We start from the raw sequence: 18,187 nt of genomic DNA on the forward strand, positions 1-18,187 counted from the left end.
CATCACGCACACATGCAGACACAAACCGCAAGGTAATCGCCGCCGTTACTCGCAAGAGAACACTACCGCCGATGGTCCAGTGCTGCGTCTCCGTTACTCATCATAGTACAAAAAAAGAAGCAAAATATTTATTAATAAAACAAAGAAACCTCTCAATATATAACTTTTCTTTAAAAATATATAACTTTTCCTATAAAAAAGTTGTATATAACTCATGCAAAAGAAGAAAAAATTATATATATATAACTTTTCCTATAAAAAAGTTGTGTATATAACTCATGCAAAAGAAGAAAAGATTATATATATAACTTCTCCTATCAAAAAGTTGTGCATATATATAACTCATGCAAAAGAAGAAAAAAAGATTATATATAACTTTCAGTAAAAAATTGTGTATATAACTCATACAAAAGAAGAAAAATTATAAGATGAGAACATAAATTATGTACTAGGCAATTATACCCATGCGTTGCTACGGACAAAGTTGATATAAGTATCGTATACGTATTGGTGCCCGTGTGTTAATTTATAGGAATCTACGTGATCGAGTCGTGGACGGAGGGGGTTGGTCCGACTCGCATACAGGATGGACTAAGGCCCACCTGTCTATAACATAGACGGACCAAACCAACACACCAAACCAAAAATTTGAGTGAAAATCTTACTTGCTTTAGTAATAGATATATAGATATAGATATAATATTTCCATTGCAACACAAAATAAATAAAAAAGCAAGCACCTCCGGTCCTTGTCTCCGCCAGCTGAAGAACGCAACAGAGAGCGGGTGGGCTTTGTAGGGAGCACACAACTTCTCTTCTTCCCTCTCTAGAAAAGCCCCAACTCTTGGTTTTCGCTCGCAACACAACAGTTCGTTCGATCTATTAACTTAGTGAACATCACTTTTTATGTTATGTACGAGTTAATTCGTGCCTATTTTCGAAGAGAAGGTACTGGGCAGCGATTACCAGTTTCTGTTGTAGAAAAAGAAATCCATGACTCTCCGCGCCGACTAAAACAAGAGATGAGAGAGAAGGAGAATCGAAATCTGAAAGGGAAAGAGAAGATCCGTGTCACCATGTGAAACGGAAACTGGATGTATCACGAGGATCTCGGGTGGGTCCCCATAAGCAACCGCGCGAGTGGATAGGTCGGTCGCTTGAATCGCTGCTAGCGATCGACCGCGCAATTGGATTTGCGTGTGGCCACGCGGGTGGTGGGGTTAGCTCGGGTAGTCAATGCTAGAACTACTATATTTTCTATACTCGCGTGTACCTACTCTCATCATCAGTATATCATCATATGTATGTCCGCATACTCATTTATCACTTTGAGTACGTTCATATATTTATTGTAAGATACTTCAAAGGTATATACATGAAAATTTTCAAAAGCAGACCTATTTTTTAAATATACTATGATTATACCTTAGTATTACTATATAAAATAAGTATGTCCATATACTCTATGTATGGTTACATACCTAACATATATATCATCATATATATTCTAGTATGAACACATACTCCACATACATACTCTTCGTTGGATCAAATATATCATGTATCATGAGATACACATGTGAGAGTAGCTACAAATAAGTGTAAAAAGAAATATATATATATATATAACTTTATTTTATATTACGGTCATTAAAGTTAAATGAACCATATCCTAGTACGTTGTTTTACAAATGGTTACATAGTTCACGTAGCACATTTAATCACACTATCCTTAAACAATTTAATGCTATTGTGCACTGAGGGAGGTAATGTTATAATAGTGTCAGGATGACGTAGCAATTTTGATAACTATACGATAATATTCCCTATTGAGACTGGGTTCTTATGGTCAAAACAAATACACTTTGGATGGAAGACTAGATTTAGGGGAGTGTTTGGGAGAACACTACTCTAGGAACTCCACTAACTCCACCAACGAGTTTTGCCAAACGTGTCTAGCTCCAACAACTCCAGCTCCGGAAAAAACCTAGAGTTGGGGGTAAACTCTAGGTTTTTCTTGAAGCTCCTTAAGGGGTGCTCCAAAAATACATGTTATAGACTTCCACGTGGAGTTGGGGTAAAATTACCCACCACTACCACTGTTTACACAACAACATATGTTTCAAAAATAGAATCGACTCCTCCCTACGCCTCCCCCTCCCTGCGCCTCCCCCATCTCCTGACTTGTGCTCTCCCGCCGCCCCCAAAACCCTAGACGCGCCCTTCGAGGTTCGTCGGCGGCGGTTTGATCTCTCATGTGGAATGGATCCCCAAGACGATGATCTCCATTCTAGTACATGTATTGTGGCCTAATTACTTCGATTCACCTTCAATTTTGCCTCTTTCTCACTGCATACCTCCATGGCTTCCATGGATAGTAACTGGTGCTCCTTCCTTCGGGGTAGGGCGCCCTTCATCCCGCCGGTGTCGGCCGGACCTGGGCCGCTGAGGGCGCTTCCTTCGGGGTAGGGAGTCCTTCCCACCAGTGCCGACTGGACCTGGGGCCGCTGAGGGCACCCAGGTCGCTGGGTGCGGCTAGGTCGCAAGGCGCGGCGGTGGGTAGCAAGCCCAGCGCGTGCTAGGCTCTGGAATTGGCACCGGCCGTGGCCATGGGCCTAGTGCTGGCCATGGCCGAGGCGCGCCGAGCTTAGCTGTTGGCTCGGCCGGCAGGGTGCCTGGCGTTGCCGGGCACCTACGAATCACCGATACGCCTGGATGGTCGCCGTACCCGTATCCGATATGCCCCGATAATCCGATACGTCCCGATACGCGTATCGGATTAATTTCATTTAAAAATAATTTTTTTAATTCGCGATACGCGTCCGATACTCGGCGATACGTCCATCCGATACGTTGGGCTGTAATATCTCATTTTGAAGCCCAGCTCAAGGTGAAGCCCATCAAAATATCAACACCGGCCCATCCAAAAACCTAGCTACTAAAACCCCCTCTCTACCTCACTCCGCACACCACATCCACACACCAGCGCCGCCGCCGTCGCTGGCTGCTCTGTGCTCTCTTCTGCGCTGCCGTGCTGCCGTCCGCCCATCCCAGTCCCTTGCGCCGGCGGCTGGGAGCGAGCGGCCAAGCACCTCCGCCTGGATCTGGATCTACAGGTAACTTGGGTTCATTTCATTTGTTCGTTTCTTTTGCTGCTACTGCTAGTCTGCTAGCCTGCGATTGAGTTTTTTTCCCATGACTTGCATCTCGTTGTAGACCCTGTGCGATAGGTAGATAAATGGATTTGAGTTGTTCATGTCTTGCATTTCATTGTAGATAATACGTTACAAAGCATGGCTAGTTCAAGTGCAAGTGGAAGTTCAACTTCTCCTTCTCCATCACCTAATCCCAGTGCCCCTGCTGGTAGTGCACAAGTTGATCCCAATCCTTCTGACGAGAGATTGCGTAAAACTCCTCTGTGGAGGCATGTTAAATTACTTGAAAAGAATGCTTCTTCTGGAGGAAATGCAAAATCTAAGTGCTTGTATTGTGATCACATTATTCCTGGGAGTTACTTTAGAGTAAGAGCACATCTCATGAGGGAACCCGGTAAAGGCACATCAATTTGTGGTGCTGCCACACCAGAGATGGTGGACCAGTTCCGCAAGGAAGAAGAAGCAGCACGAGTTAGTGCTGATGGAAGCTCAAGGAGGAGTGTTCCCATGCCAGTGCAGCTCTCTGCCTCAGCATCATCCTCTGGATTGTTGCCGCCAACAGGATCTAAGGCATCATCAAAGAAGAATCTGGTATTTTGGAGAGTTTCCACATTGAACTCCGACAAATGGCTGATGCAATTATTGCAAGAATGTTCTACACAGGAGGTTTGTTGTTGTATTATTTATTTTCTTATTCTCAAATTGCAATCTGGTATTTTTGATTCTTAGCTGCTAAAATAGTTTGTTTCTTTGGATTTGCAGGCGTTCCTTTCAACTTGGCAAGAAACCCAAACTATCGGGCTGCATTCAACTTTGTGGCAACAAATGAAATGGGTGGGTATACCCCTCCTGGAATCAACAAGTTGAGAACAACTCTCCTGCAGCAAGAGAAGACTAATGTGGAGAAGCTGCTTGAACCCATCAAGAGCACCTGGTCCACAAAAGGGGTGACAATTGCAGCTGATGGTTGGACTGATTCTCAGAGAAGGCCCCTTTTGAACTTCATTGCTGTGACAGAGAGCGGTCCAATGTTCTTGAAATGTGAAAACACTGAAGGAAAGGCAAAGACCAAGGAGTACATTTCTGCCCTCTTGATTGAGGTTATTGAAAAGGTTGGATCAAAGAATGTAGTTCAGGTGGTCACTGACAATGCAGCAAATTGCAAAGCTGCTGGTTTGATTATTGAAGCAAAGTACAGCAACATCCTTTGGACTCCCTGTGTTGTCCACACTTTGAATTTGGCATTGAAAAATATTTGTGCTGCAAAGAATGATGAAGATGAAAATCCAGAACTTAAATGGATAAGTGATATTGCCGGGGATGCTCTCCAAATCAAGAATTTTATCATGAATCATGGCATGAGGCTGTCAATGTTCAATTCATTTAGTAAGCTCAAGTTCCTAGCTATTGCAGGCACAAGATTTGCATCTGTCATTGTTATGTTGAAGAGGTTTCTTCTTCTCAAGGACTCGCTTATACAGATGGTAATCAGTGATAAGTGGAGAACATATAGAGAAGATGATCAGGAAAAGGCCAATTTTGTGAGACAGAAGGTGCTTGATGACTATTGGTGGGATCAAGTGAAATACATCATTGATTTCACTGATCCCATTTACTCAATGCTAAGGGCAGCAGATACTTTGAAGCCTTGTCTGCACTTAATTTATGAAATGTGGGACAGCATGATAGAGAAAGTAAAAACTGTTATTTACCGGAAAGAAGGGAAGGGGCCGCTGGATGAATCTGAGTTCTTCAATGTTGTCAATGACATTTTACAAGATTGTTGGCTCAAAAGCAACACCCCACTCCATTGTTTGGCACACTCTCTTAACCCTAGGTACTATAGTGAACAATGGCTTTCAGAAGACCCAAACCGTGTAGCCCCACATATGGATCCAGAAATTTCAGAAGAGAGGAACAATTGCCTTAGGAAGCTTTTTCCAGTTACAGAAGAGCTTAGGAGAGTTAAACAACAGTTCGCTGATTACTCACTGAAAAGAGGCATCTTTAGTTTACCTGATTCAATTGATGACAGAGCTCATTTTGATCCACTGCAATGGTGGGGCATCTATGGGTCTAGGACCCCAGAGTTGAAAGAATTAGCTTTTAAGCTGCTTGGGCAGCCAGCTTCTTCTTCTTGCTGCGAGAGAAACTGGAGCACATACAGTTTTATCCATAACCTGAGAAGAAACAGGTTCACACCTGAACGTGCTGAGGATTTAGTGTTTGTGCATAACAACTTACGTCTTCTTTCAAGGTGTAGTGACGAGTATCTCACAGGGCCAACACAAATGTGGGATGTTGGGGGAGATGGCTTTGAGACATTTGATGGTGTCGGTATTCTTCAAGCTGCTAATCTCACTTTGGATGAGCCGGAGTTTGAGGTTATGATTGCAGAAGATGATTGAACTTTAGCATGAAGAGATAGCCTGCATAATCCTTTGATTTGGCCTTGTGCCTTGTATCTCTATGTTATGTAGTACACTATGTGGTTGTGTTTGGCTGTTTGCCTCTCCATCTTGAATTACTTGCTATGACCTTGCCTATTATTTATCTTGCGTCGTCAGGACTATTTGCTATATGTTTATTGAATATTCTATTATGTTTATTGAGAAAAATAGAAAAAAATAATTTATATTTATATATTTGACGTATCGGCGTATCGTGGTTTTTGGAGATTTGCCGTATCGCCGTATCGGCGTACCTGTATCGCCGTACCCGTATCGCGTATCGGTGAAACATAGCCAGGCACTTCCTCGGCCATGGTGGCCAGGGGTCTGTCTAGAGCACCCAGTGCGCAAAAGGAGATGGCCATGGAGTGGCCTCTGCGGGAGAAGCTTCTATTCAAACCAACAAACATGCTGCGGCCAAACAAGAAAGCAAGAGATGTGGCAAGTTGAAAAAAATATCATTGCAAAATGAGAAAGACATGAGAATTATGTTCGGCGACATCACTGCAGTGAAATACTGTAGCGAGGTACTGTAGCGCGTGAGAACAAGAAATAAGGGCAAAAGGAACTATTCCTCATAATTGCTTCCTTTTCCTGGAATTGGAGTAAGCCAATTAGCCAAGCAAGTTAGCAACTCTTTATTTTTCTAGAATTGATGGAGTGGAGTCAGTACTTCGAAGTTATTTTTTTGAGCTGGAGTGCTCCCAAACATAACATGTTCTTAATTTCAGATCTCATGTCCTACGACGATTCTACCGATCTTGAAATCTTGAGATCCGGTCACCGTCGAATCATACGATTGTCAGTGCGTCCGTCGGGGAAGTTAAAAAATACAGAGTACTAGAGCAGAAACATTGCATTACCCGACTGAATATCTGGCAGCGAGCAGCCAAGCAGACTGCGGTCCAAGTGACGCGCACGGGCGAACCATCAGTGAAGCACTAACAGCGTGAAATTCTCCACCCATTTACTCGTTAGCGCACAACAGCACGCCGGCCCCGCGCCCCTCGATCCCGGGAACCTCAGCAGAACCCAAGAGAATCGTCGGCCAAGAAAATGCTCCTCCTCATCCTCTTCGCCCTTCTCGCCGGCGCCGCCGCCTTCCTCCTCTTCATGTTCGCTACCGTCGTCGATGGTACTAACACCCCATTCGGTTCCCTGTCTAAGCCGCCCTTCCTCCCGATGATTCGTGTTACTCTGTTTCCATCTAATTTTTCTTTTCGCCCCTGTTGGGTCGGCGGCCCTGATCCCCCTTGTTCTTGGATGGCGCTGCAGGGGACTTGACGCTCGTGTTGCGCGGCCCGCCGCGGCGGGAGAGGGTGGACGGCAAGGTGAGTTGTTCTTGGAGGGTCCAACTGATCTGCGTGGCGCGCGTGTGCTCGATCTCGTCAGATTTGGTCTGCATATTGATGCCGCTGTTTTGCTTTCGGTTTCTTGGCTGCCCTGCAGGTCGTGTGGATTACTGGAGCGAGCCGTGGGATTGGTGAGTTTGGATTACTGCTTTTGGTCAATTTTTAGTACTAGATTTAGTTATGATTTGCTAGCTAGCTGGTATCACGCAGAGTTGTTGGTGTGACTTCTACAGTGGAATCACGGAATTTGATTTTTATTGTAAGACCTGGTGGTGATTACTTCACTTAGCTAAGCTAAGTGTCCTGCTAATGTTTTCGGTAGATTTTCCAAGTGCAAAAGATGTGTCTTTTATGGAAAGATAACCGTAAGTCCCAATTTTGCAATTCTATTGCTGTATCAGCTACACATTTTGGTGTTAAATTTCGCCAAATTTGATAAGCTGGGATTGTTTTTGAGTAACTGTGGAAGTTCAGCTATGCGTTGATGCTCGTCTTTAAGCAGTTGAGGAGGTGGTAAATATCCTTGCTGTAGTTTTGTTCCAGTGGAATGTTGGAGTTTTGTTCCAGTGGAATGTTGGAACCTTATACCTTTGTTATTTCATTGACGAATGTTAATTGTGAAGATTTATGCCTAAACCTTCTATTATACTGAGAAGGTTTCTACTGTCAATTTTGAAGGGTTAACATGTCTGCTTTCTTTATTGATGTGCCTTTTTCTGTTACCAGTTTTAGCATAGTATTTCAGGATAACCCTGCTATAAATGTTCTTTTTTTATGTAATTTCAGGGGAGGTTCTTGCAATGCAATTTGCAAACTTAGGAGCAAAGCTGATACTATCTGCTCGTAATAAGGACGAGCTTGAGAGAGTAAAACAGAACATTCTCAGTAAGTTCGGATACTGTTTCTCATGTTGCTTAAATTTTTCCTTCAGAGAGGAAGTGGAAATCTGAAGATCTGAAAGACATTTCATTTACTTTTTGAAGGCAAGAATCCAGATAGCAGAGTGGAAGTGTTACCCATGGATTTATCAGCTGGTGAAGAATCTCTAAAAGAAATCGTACATGCGGCAGAATCACTCTTTTGTAATGCAGGGGTTGACTATATGATCCATAATGCTGCCTTTGAACGTCCTGTAAAGAACACCCTTATTTTGTTTTACCATTTCAACCCCCTTTCCCTATAAACATCATGTAGTTTCATTGTTACTAGTTTTCCATTTATATTATCTGCTAGGTATCCCTCCTTTTAATCTAGTTACTATAATCAGTCTGCTTCCTAAATGCATTAATTTTCAATCAAATTGCAGAAACGGGGAGCACTGGAAGAAAGTGAGGAAGGTCTCAAGGTACATTAACACTGTTTTGTTCTCCATGTCTTTATCTGCAATCTAACATTAATACATTATACATTTTGCTAGACAGGCTACTATTAATGTCAATGTCATTGGAACTATTACTCTAACACGCCTTCTTGCACCTTACATGCTGGATAGAGGGATAGGTCATTTTGTTGTGGTATGTACAAACCAACTGTGAAAAGGAATATGTGATTATTACTGTTTCATGTTGGCTATTGATATGGCTTAATCATCTACAGATGAGCAGTGCTGCTGGAAAGGTTCCTGCTCCTGGTCAGGCCATTTATTCTGCATCCAAACACGCTCTCAATGGATACTTTGCTTCTCTGCGTTCTGAGGTACCAAAATTTGGCATATTAGCTGGTATTGTAATCTTAAATTGTATCAGCTTGCTAAGTTTAGTGCATTAGAGCTACACAACTATGAAAAGTATTCATTCATAACTCTCTTTCCCTGTTGTCATGCCATGTTTGTTATATGTTGCAGTTGTGTACAAAAGGCATTAAGGTCACTGTTGTCTGCCCTGGACCAATTGAAACACCACAATCTTCTGCTGCAGCATCTTCAGTACAAAGGCATTCTTCTGAGGTTATCCCTGGTTTCACTTATTTAATCTTGCAGATCACAAAAAATTAGGGCATGGAAACTTCACCTGCTCAGTTAGTAGTACTCATAACCTTTGACTGTTGAAGAGGTAGTGGTGGAGTTAGACGTTTGTGGCTAGAGTTAGCTGATAGTCCCTTGGTTTGTTATATGTGCTGGGAGCTATAAAGGCCCCTATGTAATGCTCAGTGAACTTCGACCGAATGTAATCGCATGTTAAGCTTTTAATAAAACTGGCCCAAGAGCCTTTGGTTGAAAATAAAATATTCTTGAATCTTACGTGCAATTAACTGCACGATTATTTATTTGTATCCAAATAAAAGCATTAGTACCCAATATTTTCGCTGCTTCCTGTGATAACACAATCTGCTTAGGTTTTAACATCTGGGACTATCTGTTGGCCCAGCAGTTAAAACATAAAATTTGGAAACCAGTTCCTTTTGCTTATCATTATCTCCCTCACTGCAGAAACGTGTTTCAGTGGAAAGATGTGTTGAACTGACGATCATTGCGGCAACTCATGGGCTTAAAGAAGCATGGATATCATATCAGGTATATTCATTCTAACCATGATTGTTTGCATTACAGTTGTGAAGCTTGAAGTCATTAATTTTTTAAAATCCTTTCACATTCTGTGTATGACTGTGCTCCAAAATTCCTATGTATTTACATATGTTTTCTATGTTCTATCCATTTATAAAATTGCAAATGTATGCACATATTTTTAGACATTTAAAATTGATAACAACAAATGTGTTGTGCAACTAGTTACACATTGGCTGGCCTCTATAATCTAATCACACAACAGTGAAGTCCATTATACTTTAGTATAATATGTGTGGCAACATCTATTACATAATTAAATTGCAATTAGTATTCCCTTCGAAACAACCCTGTGTTCACTGAAAACTGGAATATTCATCACCCAAAATCCCTCTCTTAAACTAAATGTATACAGCGATCCATCAATTTGGTACGCCTAATTAAAATACCAAAATTTTTGGGCCGGATATTTACCAGAAACCAACTAGTGTTTCTCCCTCCAGATCCAACCAATAGTTTTTGGGCATGCTTTTGAACCCTTATTCCAGCAACTCATTGTTATTACATCTGCTCTAACAACTGGCATTGCATATTATTGGTAAAATAGAGTGCATATATCGTATCGGCTTTCTACTTTATGTCAAGAAGTCTGTTATTTAGTCAAAACATAAATACAGAACTTTGTGGTTTGCTTGCAGCCTGTGCTGACTGTTATGTACTTGGTGCAATACATGCCAACAATTGGTTACTGGCTTATGGATAAGGTATTTCTTCTATTTTGTATTGCTTGCCGTGGTTAGCTACGTGAGTGATGCTCTGTTATTTTCTTTCACTGCTCTTACTTGTGTATTGCCTTGATCACAATTGCACATGAGGTCACAAAACTTTTAAAAGCAGGAATCCTGTGGCCGAATTTTATCTTTAGCCAATGGCATTATTATATATTTCTTGAATGGGTTTGTTACATCCAAACAGTGAGCACATTAGCAATGAAAATACTTCGACAGTGTTGGAATTCTGTTACTTGCACAGATGTACGATGCTAGAAACAAATGGCTGTGTTGTATTTAAGAGACAATGGCTGTGTTGTATTTAAGAGACAGGAAGCCTAAAATGGAAAGCACGCTCTCTTAGAAAGATCATTTGACAAGGGCCTTTGGAGAGTAATCAAAAGAAGACAACTCTGGATATTAGGAACAAGCTATCTTATTAACTTAACTATACTGTTCCAAAAATGCCTAACATTCATTCCACTCAGCATTTTGTACAACATAAACACTACAATCAGAAGTTTGATCTGAAAAGCTGAATGATTTACTTTGTTAGTAGTGACAACTGACAGCAGGTCTATTAGAAGTTTGGGAGAGGGTTATCGAGCATCGCCTAAGAAGAGTGACAAGTGTGACCCAAAACCAATTTGGGTTCATGTCTGGAAGGTCAACCATGGAGGCGATTTTCTTAATACGACAATTGATGGAGAGATATAGGGAGCAGAAGAAGGACTTGCACATGGTCTTTATTGACCTTGAGAAGGCATATGATAAAGTACCGAGAAATGTCATGTGGTGGGCCTTGGAGAAGCACAAAGTCCCAACTAAGTACATTACCCTCATTAAGGATATGTACAAGGATGCGACGACGTTTATCCGGACATGTGATGGCAACACCACTGACTTTCATATTAACATAGGCCTGCACCAGGGGTCAGCATTGAGCCTTTATTTATTTGCTTTAGTGATGGATGAGGTCACAAGGGATATACAAGGTGAGATCCCTTGGTGTATGCTCTTTGCTGATGATGTGGTGCTAGTTGACGAGAGTAGGGTAGGGGTTAATAGGAAGTTAGAGCTGTGGAGACGCACGTTAGAGTCGAAAGGGTTCAGACTTAGTAGGACCAAGACCGAGTACATGATGTGCGATTTCAGCGCGACTAGGCATGAGGGGGGAGGCGTTAGTCTAGATGGGCAAGTGGTGGTCCAGAAGGATACTTTTCGGTATTTAGGATCGGTGCTACAAAAGGATGGTGACATTGATGAAGATGTTAGGTATAGAATTTCAGCTGGCTGGTTGAAATGGCGGCAAGCTTCTGGCATCCTTGGTGACAAGAGGGTGCCACAAAAGTTAAAAGGCAAATTCTATAGGACAGTAATTCGTCCGGCGATGTTATACGGTGCTGAATGTTGGCCTACAAAAAGGCGACATGTCCAGCAACTAAGTGTAGCAGAGATGCGGATGTTGTGGTGGTTTTGCGGGCACACAAGGAGGGATAGAGTCCGGAACGAAGTTATTCGGGATAGGGTCGGGGTGGCACCAATTGAGGAGAAACTTACCCAGCATCGGCTGAGATAGTTTGGACATGTCCAACGAAGGCCTCCTGAGGCGCCGGTGCGTAATGGAGTTCTTGAGCGGGTCGATAATGTAAAGAGGGGTAGAGGTAGACCTAAACTGACGTGGGATGAGTCGGTTAAGAGAGACCTTAAGGATTGGAATATTTCTAAAGAGATAGCTTAGCCTCTGCACATTTGTGTGGGTAAGGCTTGGGGCTTAAAAACAACCATTCCCCAGACCCCGCACAGTGCGGGAAGTCTACGGCACTGGGTACGCCCTTTTTAGATAGCTTTGGATAGGAGCGCTTGGAGACTAGCTATCAATGTGCCTGAACCTTGAACTTATTTCTTTCGGGTTTCATCTCTAGCCTACCCCAACTTGCTTGGGAAAAAAGGCTATGTTGTTGTTGTTGTTGTTGACAATTGACAGCAGGGTAACATATACATCCTTACTTGCTCTCTTCCAGGACCAAAGAAAAATCCCTCCATATCATTGCTACTATTGTATTTGTCCAGATTGGCGCAAAACGGCTGGATGCAGCTGCAAAGAAAGGCAACACCTACAGCTGGAATCTGATTTTCGGAGGCAAGAAGTCAGCATGACCAAGTTGCTCGTCCCTACTGCCACCAGGGATCTTTCTGGACTCGGAGCTCCAGAAGTCACTTGTAAGCTATATACAAACAAGGTCTTTTTTGAAAATATAACATGGTCAAACTGAAAAGAAACAGAGCATATATGATAGCTTATAGCTTTATGGTTTACTGAACAAATGGACTCAGGTGTTATGGGACACTGAAAATAAATAGAGCATATAATCCCTCCGTTTTTATTTACATGTCAGATTAGGGTTGACTTTGTCCTAAGTCAAACTTGACTAATTTTGACTAAGTCTATAGAAAAATATACTATATTATCTAACTTATGCACTATCAACCTATACTTTATGGTGGATCCAATGAAATAAATTTGGTATTGTAAATTTTATTATTTTTCTATAAGTTTGGTCAAAGTTTGTAAAGTTTAACTTAGGACAAATCTAATATGACATGTAAATAAAAATGAAGGGAGTATAACCTCTCATTAGGATGATTGATATACATTGACCACAGGGTTGTCCCCGAATCTATGTTCGTTGTATTAGCACTAGTTGCAGTAGTTTCAATCTTTTTTTCGTCCTCGGCCCATCATAAAGAACATTATTGGCTAAGTGACAAAGCGCATGCTATCGCTGGATGCTTTGATGTAGTGCCAGAAATCGTGAAGACTGTCAATTCACGGCCAATCTTTGGAGGTTTTTATTTTTTTTATTTTTTATCATTGTGAGTTCACGGCCAATGCGCTACCCTATCAATCAAAACCATTATGTTCGCTGTATCCCGTCAACAATATTTTTCTCTCACACCAAAGCAGCCACCAGCCAACTAGCAGTATTTTTCTCTCACAACAAATCAGCACCAGCCACAGCACAGTGAACAATGTAAACGTCGCCATCACATATGCGGCTTAGTGCGGGTTTATAAGGGGTTTCATTAAATGTTATATCATTTCAGCAAATTTGCTGAAGATATAAAAGAGAGTTTTAGAAGATGAGTGGAGAATTTCATCCCTATAAAATTCATCTTTTTCAATTTTGATTAATCTGCCATAAAACCGTACACTGAGATTGGCTTAACTGTTGATGTCAATAAGGTCAACGGTCACCAGGCCAATGTAGCGTCCTCTGGTCCGGAAAGGACATATCGGGCGCGGTTGCAATTTTGGGATCCATCACGTGAAGTAGTGATTGGGCCTTCTTTTTTAATCCTATTTGGCTCAATGGCGTTTGCATGCAGCTATGTAATCTCCTTTGGTACTATACTCAGCACATTGTACTTCTCTTTTCCCATGCCCGGGCATGCAAATCAGTTGCCCAGACATGCAGCATGCACATGCATGCGTAGGTGTAGCTTCTCTTTTCCCTTGCACATGCATGTGAATCGTTTCTGGTACATTATCTTCTCTTTTCCCTTGCACATGCATATGAATCGGTTGACCATAGCATGAAGCAGAAATATGCATGCATGAAATGAGTATCTTATCTTCTCTTTATTTTATTAATATTTATTTTCTTCTATTTCTTTCTTTTTTATTTCTAATGCCCCCTAAATATTTCTTTACTAGTATGTAATCTGTTTTTCTTTTCTTCTTGTTTATTTTCATTTTATTCTCTATTTTCTTTCTACTATAAACCAAGTGCAATTGTTCTAAAGACACTAATATTTGATGTATTTTTTGTTTGAGGCATATAATTTAGAATTAATTAGATTTGTGCCATTATAATTCTTTCGTTTTTAAGCACACCATTACTATTTAAGAAACTATGACACAGTCATTATAACTCTACACATGTTTGAGATATGCCATTATATATGCTTGGAGACGATTTTGGCCCAATGTCAAACGTACGGCGAGTACCGTATATCCGTATGGACAAGATTATCCCTTTCTCTTCTCTCTCACCCTCACTGACATAAGGGGCCCAGTTCTCAGCCTTCTTCTCCACAACATCTCTTCCTCTCCCTCTGTCTTCACCATCTCTGGCGCTAAGCGAGCTTGCGGGTGCGGCAAACTGGCCGTGCCACTGTCGCTACCGCCGGAGCACGCGGGCAGGCAACTACGTTGAGCAAGCCACGCCGCTGCCATTGCCACCGAGCACGCGAGCGGGAGATTGTGCAGATCGAGCCGTGCCACTGCTGGCCGAGCGCGTGGGCGGGCGTCCTCGTCAAGCGAGCCGCTGCACTGCCGGCTGAGCGTGCAGGCGGGCATCTGCGTCGAGCGTGCCGTGCCGTCGGCAGCCGAGAGCACAGGTGTCCACGTCGACGTCGAGTGAGCCACGCCGCCACCGACCGAGCGCGCGCGGGCGTCCGCATCGACGTCGAGCCAGCCGCGCCACCGCCGACCGAGCGCGCGGGCGTCTGCGTTGAGGCTCCTTCCTCCTCTGTCTTCTCCCCGATGCAGCTGTTGGCCCAGAGGCACGGTTCCGCCATGGATGGAGGAGACGAGGATGCTGCTATGGATGGAGGAGGCAAGGGTGTCATCGATGGAGGAGGAGGCAACCCGCCAGCCACGGATCTGCTGTTCGCAGGTCCTCCATGTCAGCCGGTCGCATGAGGGCTGTCGCGCCAATACCAGCGCGCGCAGGGGAGCTGGGTGTAGAGGCACGTGGAAGGTCGTGGTCTAGGTCTTTGTCGCCGGCGAGGCCTACAACAGTCGAATCGACGGAGGTTGTGCGGGTGTTGTGTTCATGAAGGACTAAGGAATAGGAGGAGCGGGTGTTGTGTTCATGAAGGACTAGCACTACAGGAATCCAAGAAACTTTCGGCGGCCTAAAACCGCAGAAAATAACACAATCCCGCCGAAAATTATATACTTTCGGCGGCTTTTGGCCAATTTTCAGCGGGAACGAGGTGCCGGAAGAAAACAGCCGAGGATTAGGGTAATTTTCGGCGGCCACCGCCGAAAGTTATTAATTTTCGGCGGCACTACAGAAACCGCCGAAAATTAACCTACGGCGCTTAACTTTCGGCGGTTGAGTTATGGCCGCCGAAAATTGTCCAGGTTAATTTTCGGCAGCTTCTTTTGGCCGCCGAAAATTAAGGGTTTTTCAGGTCTAAACTGACCCGATTTTGTTGATATCATCAACATATAAACAACAGATAAGCAGTAACAGCAACAGATAACAGTCTAGAAACAGTACAAGACAACAGGAGAAAGTTTATCACACATCATTCACATAATTTCACATAATTTAACTACAAACTCCATAGCAGCTCTCCAAATCATAACACAAGCTACATATGTCACGGCAATAGGATGTCCAGCAAAGAAGGCATGTCTCACGGCATATGAGGGTTGTTGGAGTTGTGCCCGCTACCTCCGGAAACGAATAGGTTGCTTCCAAAGTCGGTAGTCCGTTCATCCTGTAGTTAGAGTAAAGTCCGGCATTACAGAGAAATTAGGAGTTATACCATTATAAGTAAGCAATAGTCATTGAGAACGAACAAACTAACCTCATCTCTAGGTGTACTTGCTAGCTGTGCTGGAGGGGTTTGGTAGATGTCTCTCACATTTACTCCTGATCCCTAGTGTATAGAAGATGAAATAGATTTAATGATTCGGACAAGTATAGATTTACTGAAATAGAACAAGTGTAGTTACATGTACTAAATTTGGAAAAGTGAAGCTACAATTGACTGATTTCGAGCTAGATTCAGTACATGTGTTTAGAATCTACTAACTTCAACAACATTGGGTAAATTGAATGGTATTTAAGCAAGTTAATCGAACCTCGGCTGCAGGTCTCGGAGGAAAGAACTCAGGCAACATTGGTGGTGGCAGCGGTGGAGGTGGCAGTGGTGGCGGCGGCTACCACGGTGGCAAGGTATTTCCATGGCCATGCTGCTGCTGCAACACCGACTGTAAATGGAACCGGTTAGTAACACAAAGTGATAAATTGTCGAAATGCTAATTGTTCAGAAATCATACTTACAGCAATCCAAGCTTGCTGATCTGCGGTGTATTTAGCAAAGTACTCTTGCTGCTGCGCGGGCGGGCAGGCGACTGGCGGCGGCGGCGCTTCAGGCCCGGCCGCGGGGAGGGCGCGGGGATGGCGCCGGAGGCCGAGGCGCTGGCGGGCAGGCGGCCGGCGGCAGCGGCACTGCCGGCCCAGGCGCGGGGAGGCCGCCGCGGGAGGCCGGGGGCCGGGGCGCGGGCGGGCAGGGGCCGGCGGCGGCGCCGCAGGCCCGGCCGCGGGGAGGGCGCGGGAGGCCGGGGCGCGGGCGAGGCGGCGCTGGCTAGCCGGGGGGCGAAGCGCCGGTGTGCGTCGGGCAGATCCGGATCGAGTGTGCAGACAGCGTGGAGTGGGCGGGCTTTTGGCAGGCTGGGGGTATTGGGCCTAATTTTCGGCGGTCCAGCCTAGCCGCTGAAAGTTACGCCCCAATTTTCGACGGTTGGGATGCGCTGTCGAAAACTAGAACAACATTCGGCGGCCGTAGTAATTTTCGGCGGCCAATTTGAAAGCCGCCGAAAATTAGTTTACTTTCGGCGGCTAGAGCTGTAGCCGCCGAAAATTATTCTAGCTACCGAAAGTCTCTCGATTTCTTGTAGTGTAGGGAATAGGAGGACAGAGGAAGGAGATGACACGTTGGACCCACCTGTAAGTGAGATAGAGTGGAAGGGGCTTTTAGGTCCATACAAAAATAAAAGGTTGTCTATACACTTGCACATGGGCCCAAAGATGCTGCAAGCGTATATAATGGCATATTTCAGCTTTGGCAAGAATTATAATGGCATTGGCATCGTTTCACAAATAGTAATGGTGTGCTTTAGAAACAGTAAAGCTATAATGGCATAGATCCAATTAATCCTATAATTTATTTGTTCAACTTGTAGATTTAATAGTTCGGCTATGTTGATTCGTTTGGTCATGATATTCATTTTTATTATTTATCCTGCATAATCAAATATTCGAGATGTTTAATATTTTATTTGTTGTACATTATTATTTGTTTGTTATATTTGATTTTTTATTCGCAAAAATAATTATTTGTTCACATTGTTAAAATATTTGTTTCCGGTATTCAAAATTAATTACTTAGTATTAAAGAAAATGTTTTAAAAAATATATATCATGTAATATGGGCAAGTTTGGTCTTGTTTTGAAGATCTTGTTATAAGAAAGATAGTAGTGCAATCTAAATTTAATTTGGATGTTCAGTTTAGCATTTATATATTTTATTTTGTCTTTTGTTTTTGAATTTGCATGCATGTGGACGATGTCATCAATTCATCATCTTGTCTTGTTCTGCATGCATGTACACAATCTCTCTGGTAATATAAATGATGTCCAATCACGGGCGATGCGCAGAACCTCTTTCCTGTTTAACTGATAACGTCAACATACATGCACCAAATTTTTGTTCACGATGTCAGAAGTGTACTATTATTTGTTCACGACGTCAACATATTATTTGTCAGCAGCTGCACGTGAAATTATTTGTTCATGATATGCATTTGTTCCTAGTAGTCCATATGTTGAAGCTTGTTTAAAAAATAAAATTATCCAAATACAGTCAAGTGTGATCTCGTGTTGAAGATCTTAATGTAAGAAATACGATGCCGCAATCGGAATTTAATTTAGATATTTCCACTAGGATTTATGAATTTTTTTCAAATATCTTTGTATGTGGATGATGTCATTGTTTTGTCTTATCTGCATGCATCCCTCTTCCGTATGTAAACAATTAGATTTATTGGACTGAAATGCAGCCCACCACGCATAGAGCCGCGATGTTGTGTCATATCGCCTTATGTGATATGTAACCGTCCCCCTCTGGCCAGCCTCCGTACTTTGGGGCTCCT

General features: G+C 43.1%; 2 protein-coding genes and 1 long non-coding RNA gene across 8 annotated transcripts; 2 read left to right on the plus strand and 1 right to left on the minus strand.

Moving 5' to 3' along the window:
• The first annotated feature begins 3,293 nt into the window (after positions 1-3,293).
• Positions 3,294-5,563, plus strand: LOC120645566. Its single transcript, XM_039922348.1, has 2 exons — positions 3,294-3,807; positions 3,918-5,563. The coding sequence occupies exons 1-2, from the start codon at positions 3,294-3,296 to the stop codon at positions 5,561-5,563; spliced, it is 2,160 nt and encodes a 719-aa protein (XP_039778282.1).
• A 938-nt stretch (positions 5,564-6,501) lies between these two features.
• On the plus strand, positions 6,502-12,877 carry LOC120644218 (dehydrogenase/reductase SDR family member 7-like). 6 transcript variants are annotated; one of them, XM_039920782.1, is made up of 13 exons: positions 6,504-6,740; positions 6,881-6,936; positions 7,055-7,088; positions 7,744-7,842; positions 7,941-8,089; positions 8,264-8,302; positions 8,379-8,471; positions 8,554-8,652; positions 8,801-8,902; positions 9,386-9,469; positions 10,159-10,224; positions 12,255-12,454; positions 12,523-12,877. In XM_039920782.1, the coding sequence occupies exons 1-13, from the start codon at positions 6,662-6,664 to the stop codon at positions 12,551-12,553; spliced, it is 1,131 nt and encodes a 376-aa protein (XP_039776716.1). In that variant the 5' UTR covers positions 6,504-6,661; the 3' UTR covers positions 12,554-12,877. The 6 variants fall into 6 exon arrangements, 5 of the variants coding, with proteins under 5 accessions (XP_039776717.1, XP_039776716.1, XP_039776715.1 ...); XR_005663518.1 differs by having other exon boundaries at positions 6,509-6,740; positions 12,304-12,454; positions 12,523-12,621; XM_039920781.1 differs by having other exon boundaries at positions 6,505-6,740; positions 12,255-12,621.
• Positions 12,878-15,462: 2,585 nt separating this feature from the next.
• Positions 15,463-16,372, minus strand: LOC120644219. Its single transcript, XR_005663519.1, has 4 exons — positions 16,317-16,372; positions 16,115-16,243; positions 15,838-15,909; positions 15,463-15,747 (listed from the first exon to the last, which is right to left on the minus strand). It is a non-coding gene; the product is annotated as an uncharacterized LOC120644219 (long non-coding RNA).
• Between the last annotated feature and the right edge of the window lie 1,815 nt (positions 16,373-18,187).

The sequence above is a fragment of the Panicum virgatum genome, chromosome 8K (assembly GCF_016808335.1).
Source record: "Panicum virgatum strain AP13 chromosome 8K, P.virgatum_v5, whole genome shotgun sequence".
NCBI lineage: Eukaryota > Viridiplantae > Streptophyta > Magnoliopsida > Poales > Poaceae > Panicum > Panicum virgatum.

What these genes read in the sequence shown, in the direction of transcription:
- LOC120645566 (XM_039922348.1), top strand. Translation starts at nt 3,294, where the DNA reads ATGGCTAGTTCAAGTGCAAGTGGAAGTTCAACTTCTCCTTCTCCATCA. An exon ending in GATGCAATTATTGCAAGAAT is followed by an intron (nt 3,808 to 3,917) that starts GTTCTACACAGG and finishes TTGGATTTGCAG; the next exon opens with GCGTTCCTTTCAACTTGGCA.
- LOC120644218 (XM_039920781.1), top strand. Translation starts at nt 6,662, where the DNA reads ATGCTCCTCCTCATCCTCTTCGCCCTTCTCGCCGGCGCCGCCGCCTTC. An exon ending in GGGAGAGGGTGGACGGCAAG is followed by an intron (nt 6,937 to 7,054) that starts GTGAGTTGTTCT and finishes GCTGCCCTGCAG; the next exon opens with GTCGTGTGGATTACTGGAGC. An exon ending in TGGAGCGAGCCGTGGGATTG is followed by an intron (nt 7,089 to 7,743) that starts GTGAGTTTGGAT and finishes ATGTAATTTCAG; the next exon opens with GGGAGGTTCTTGCAATGCAA.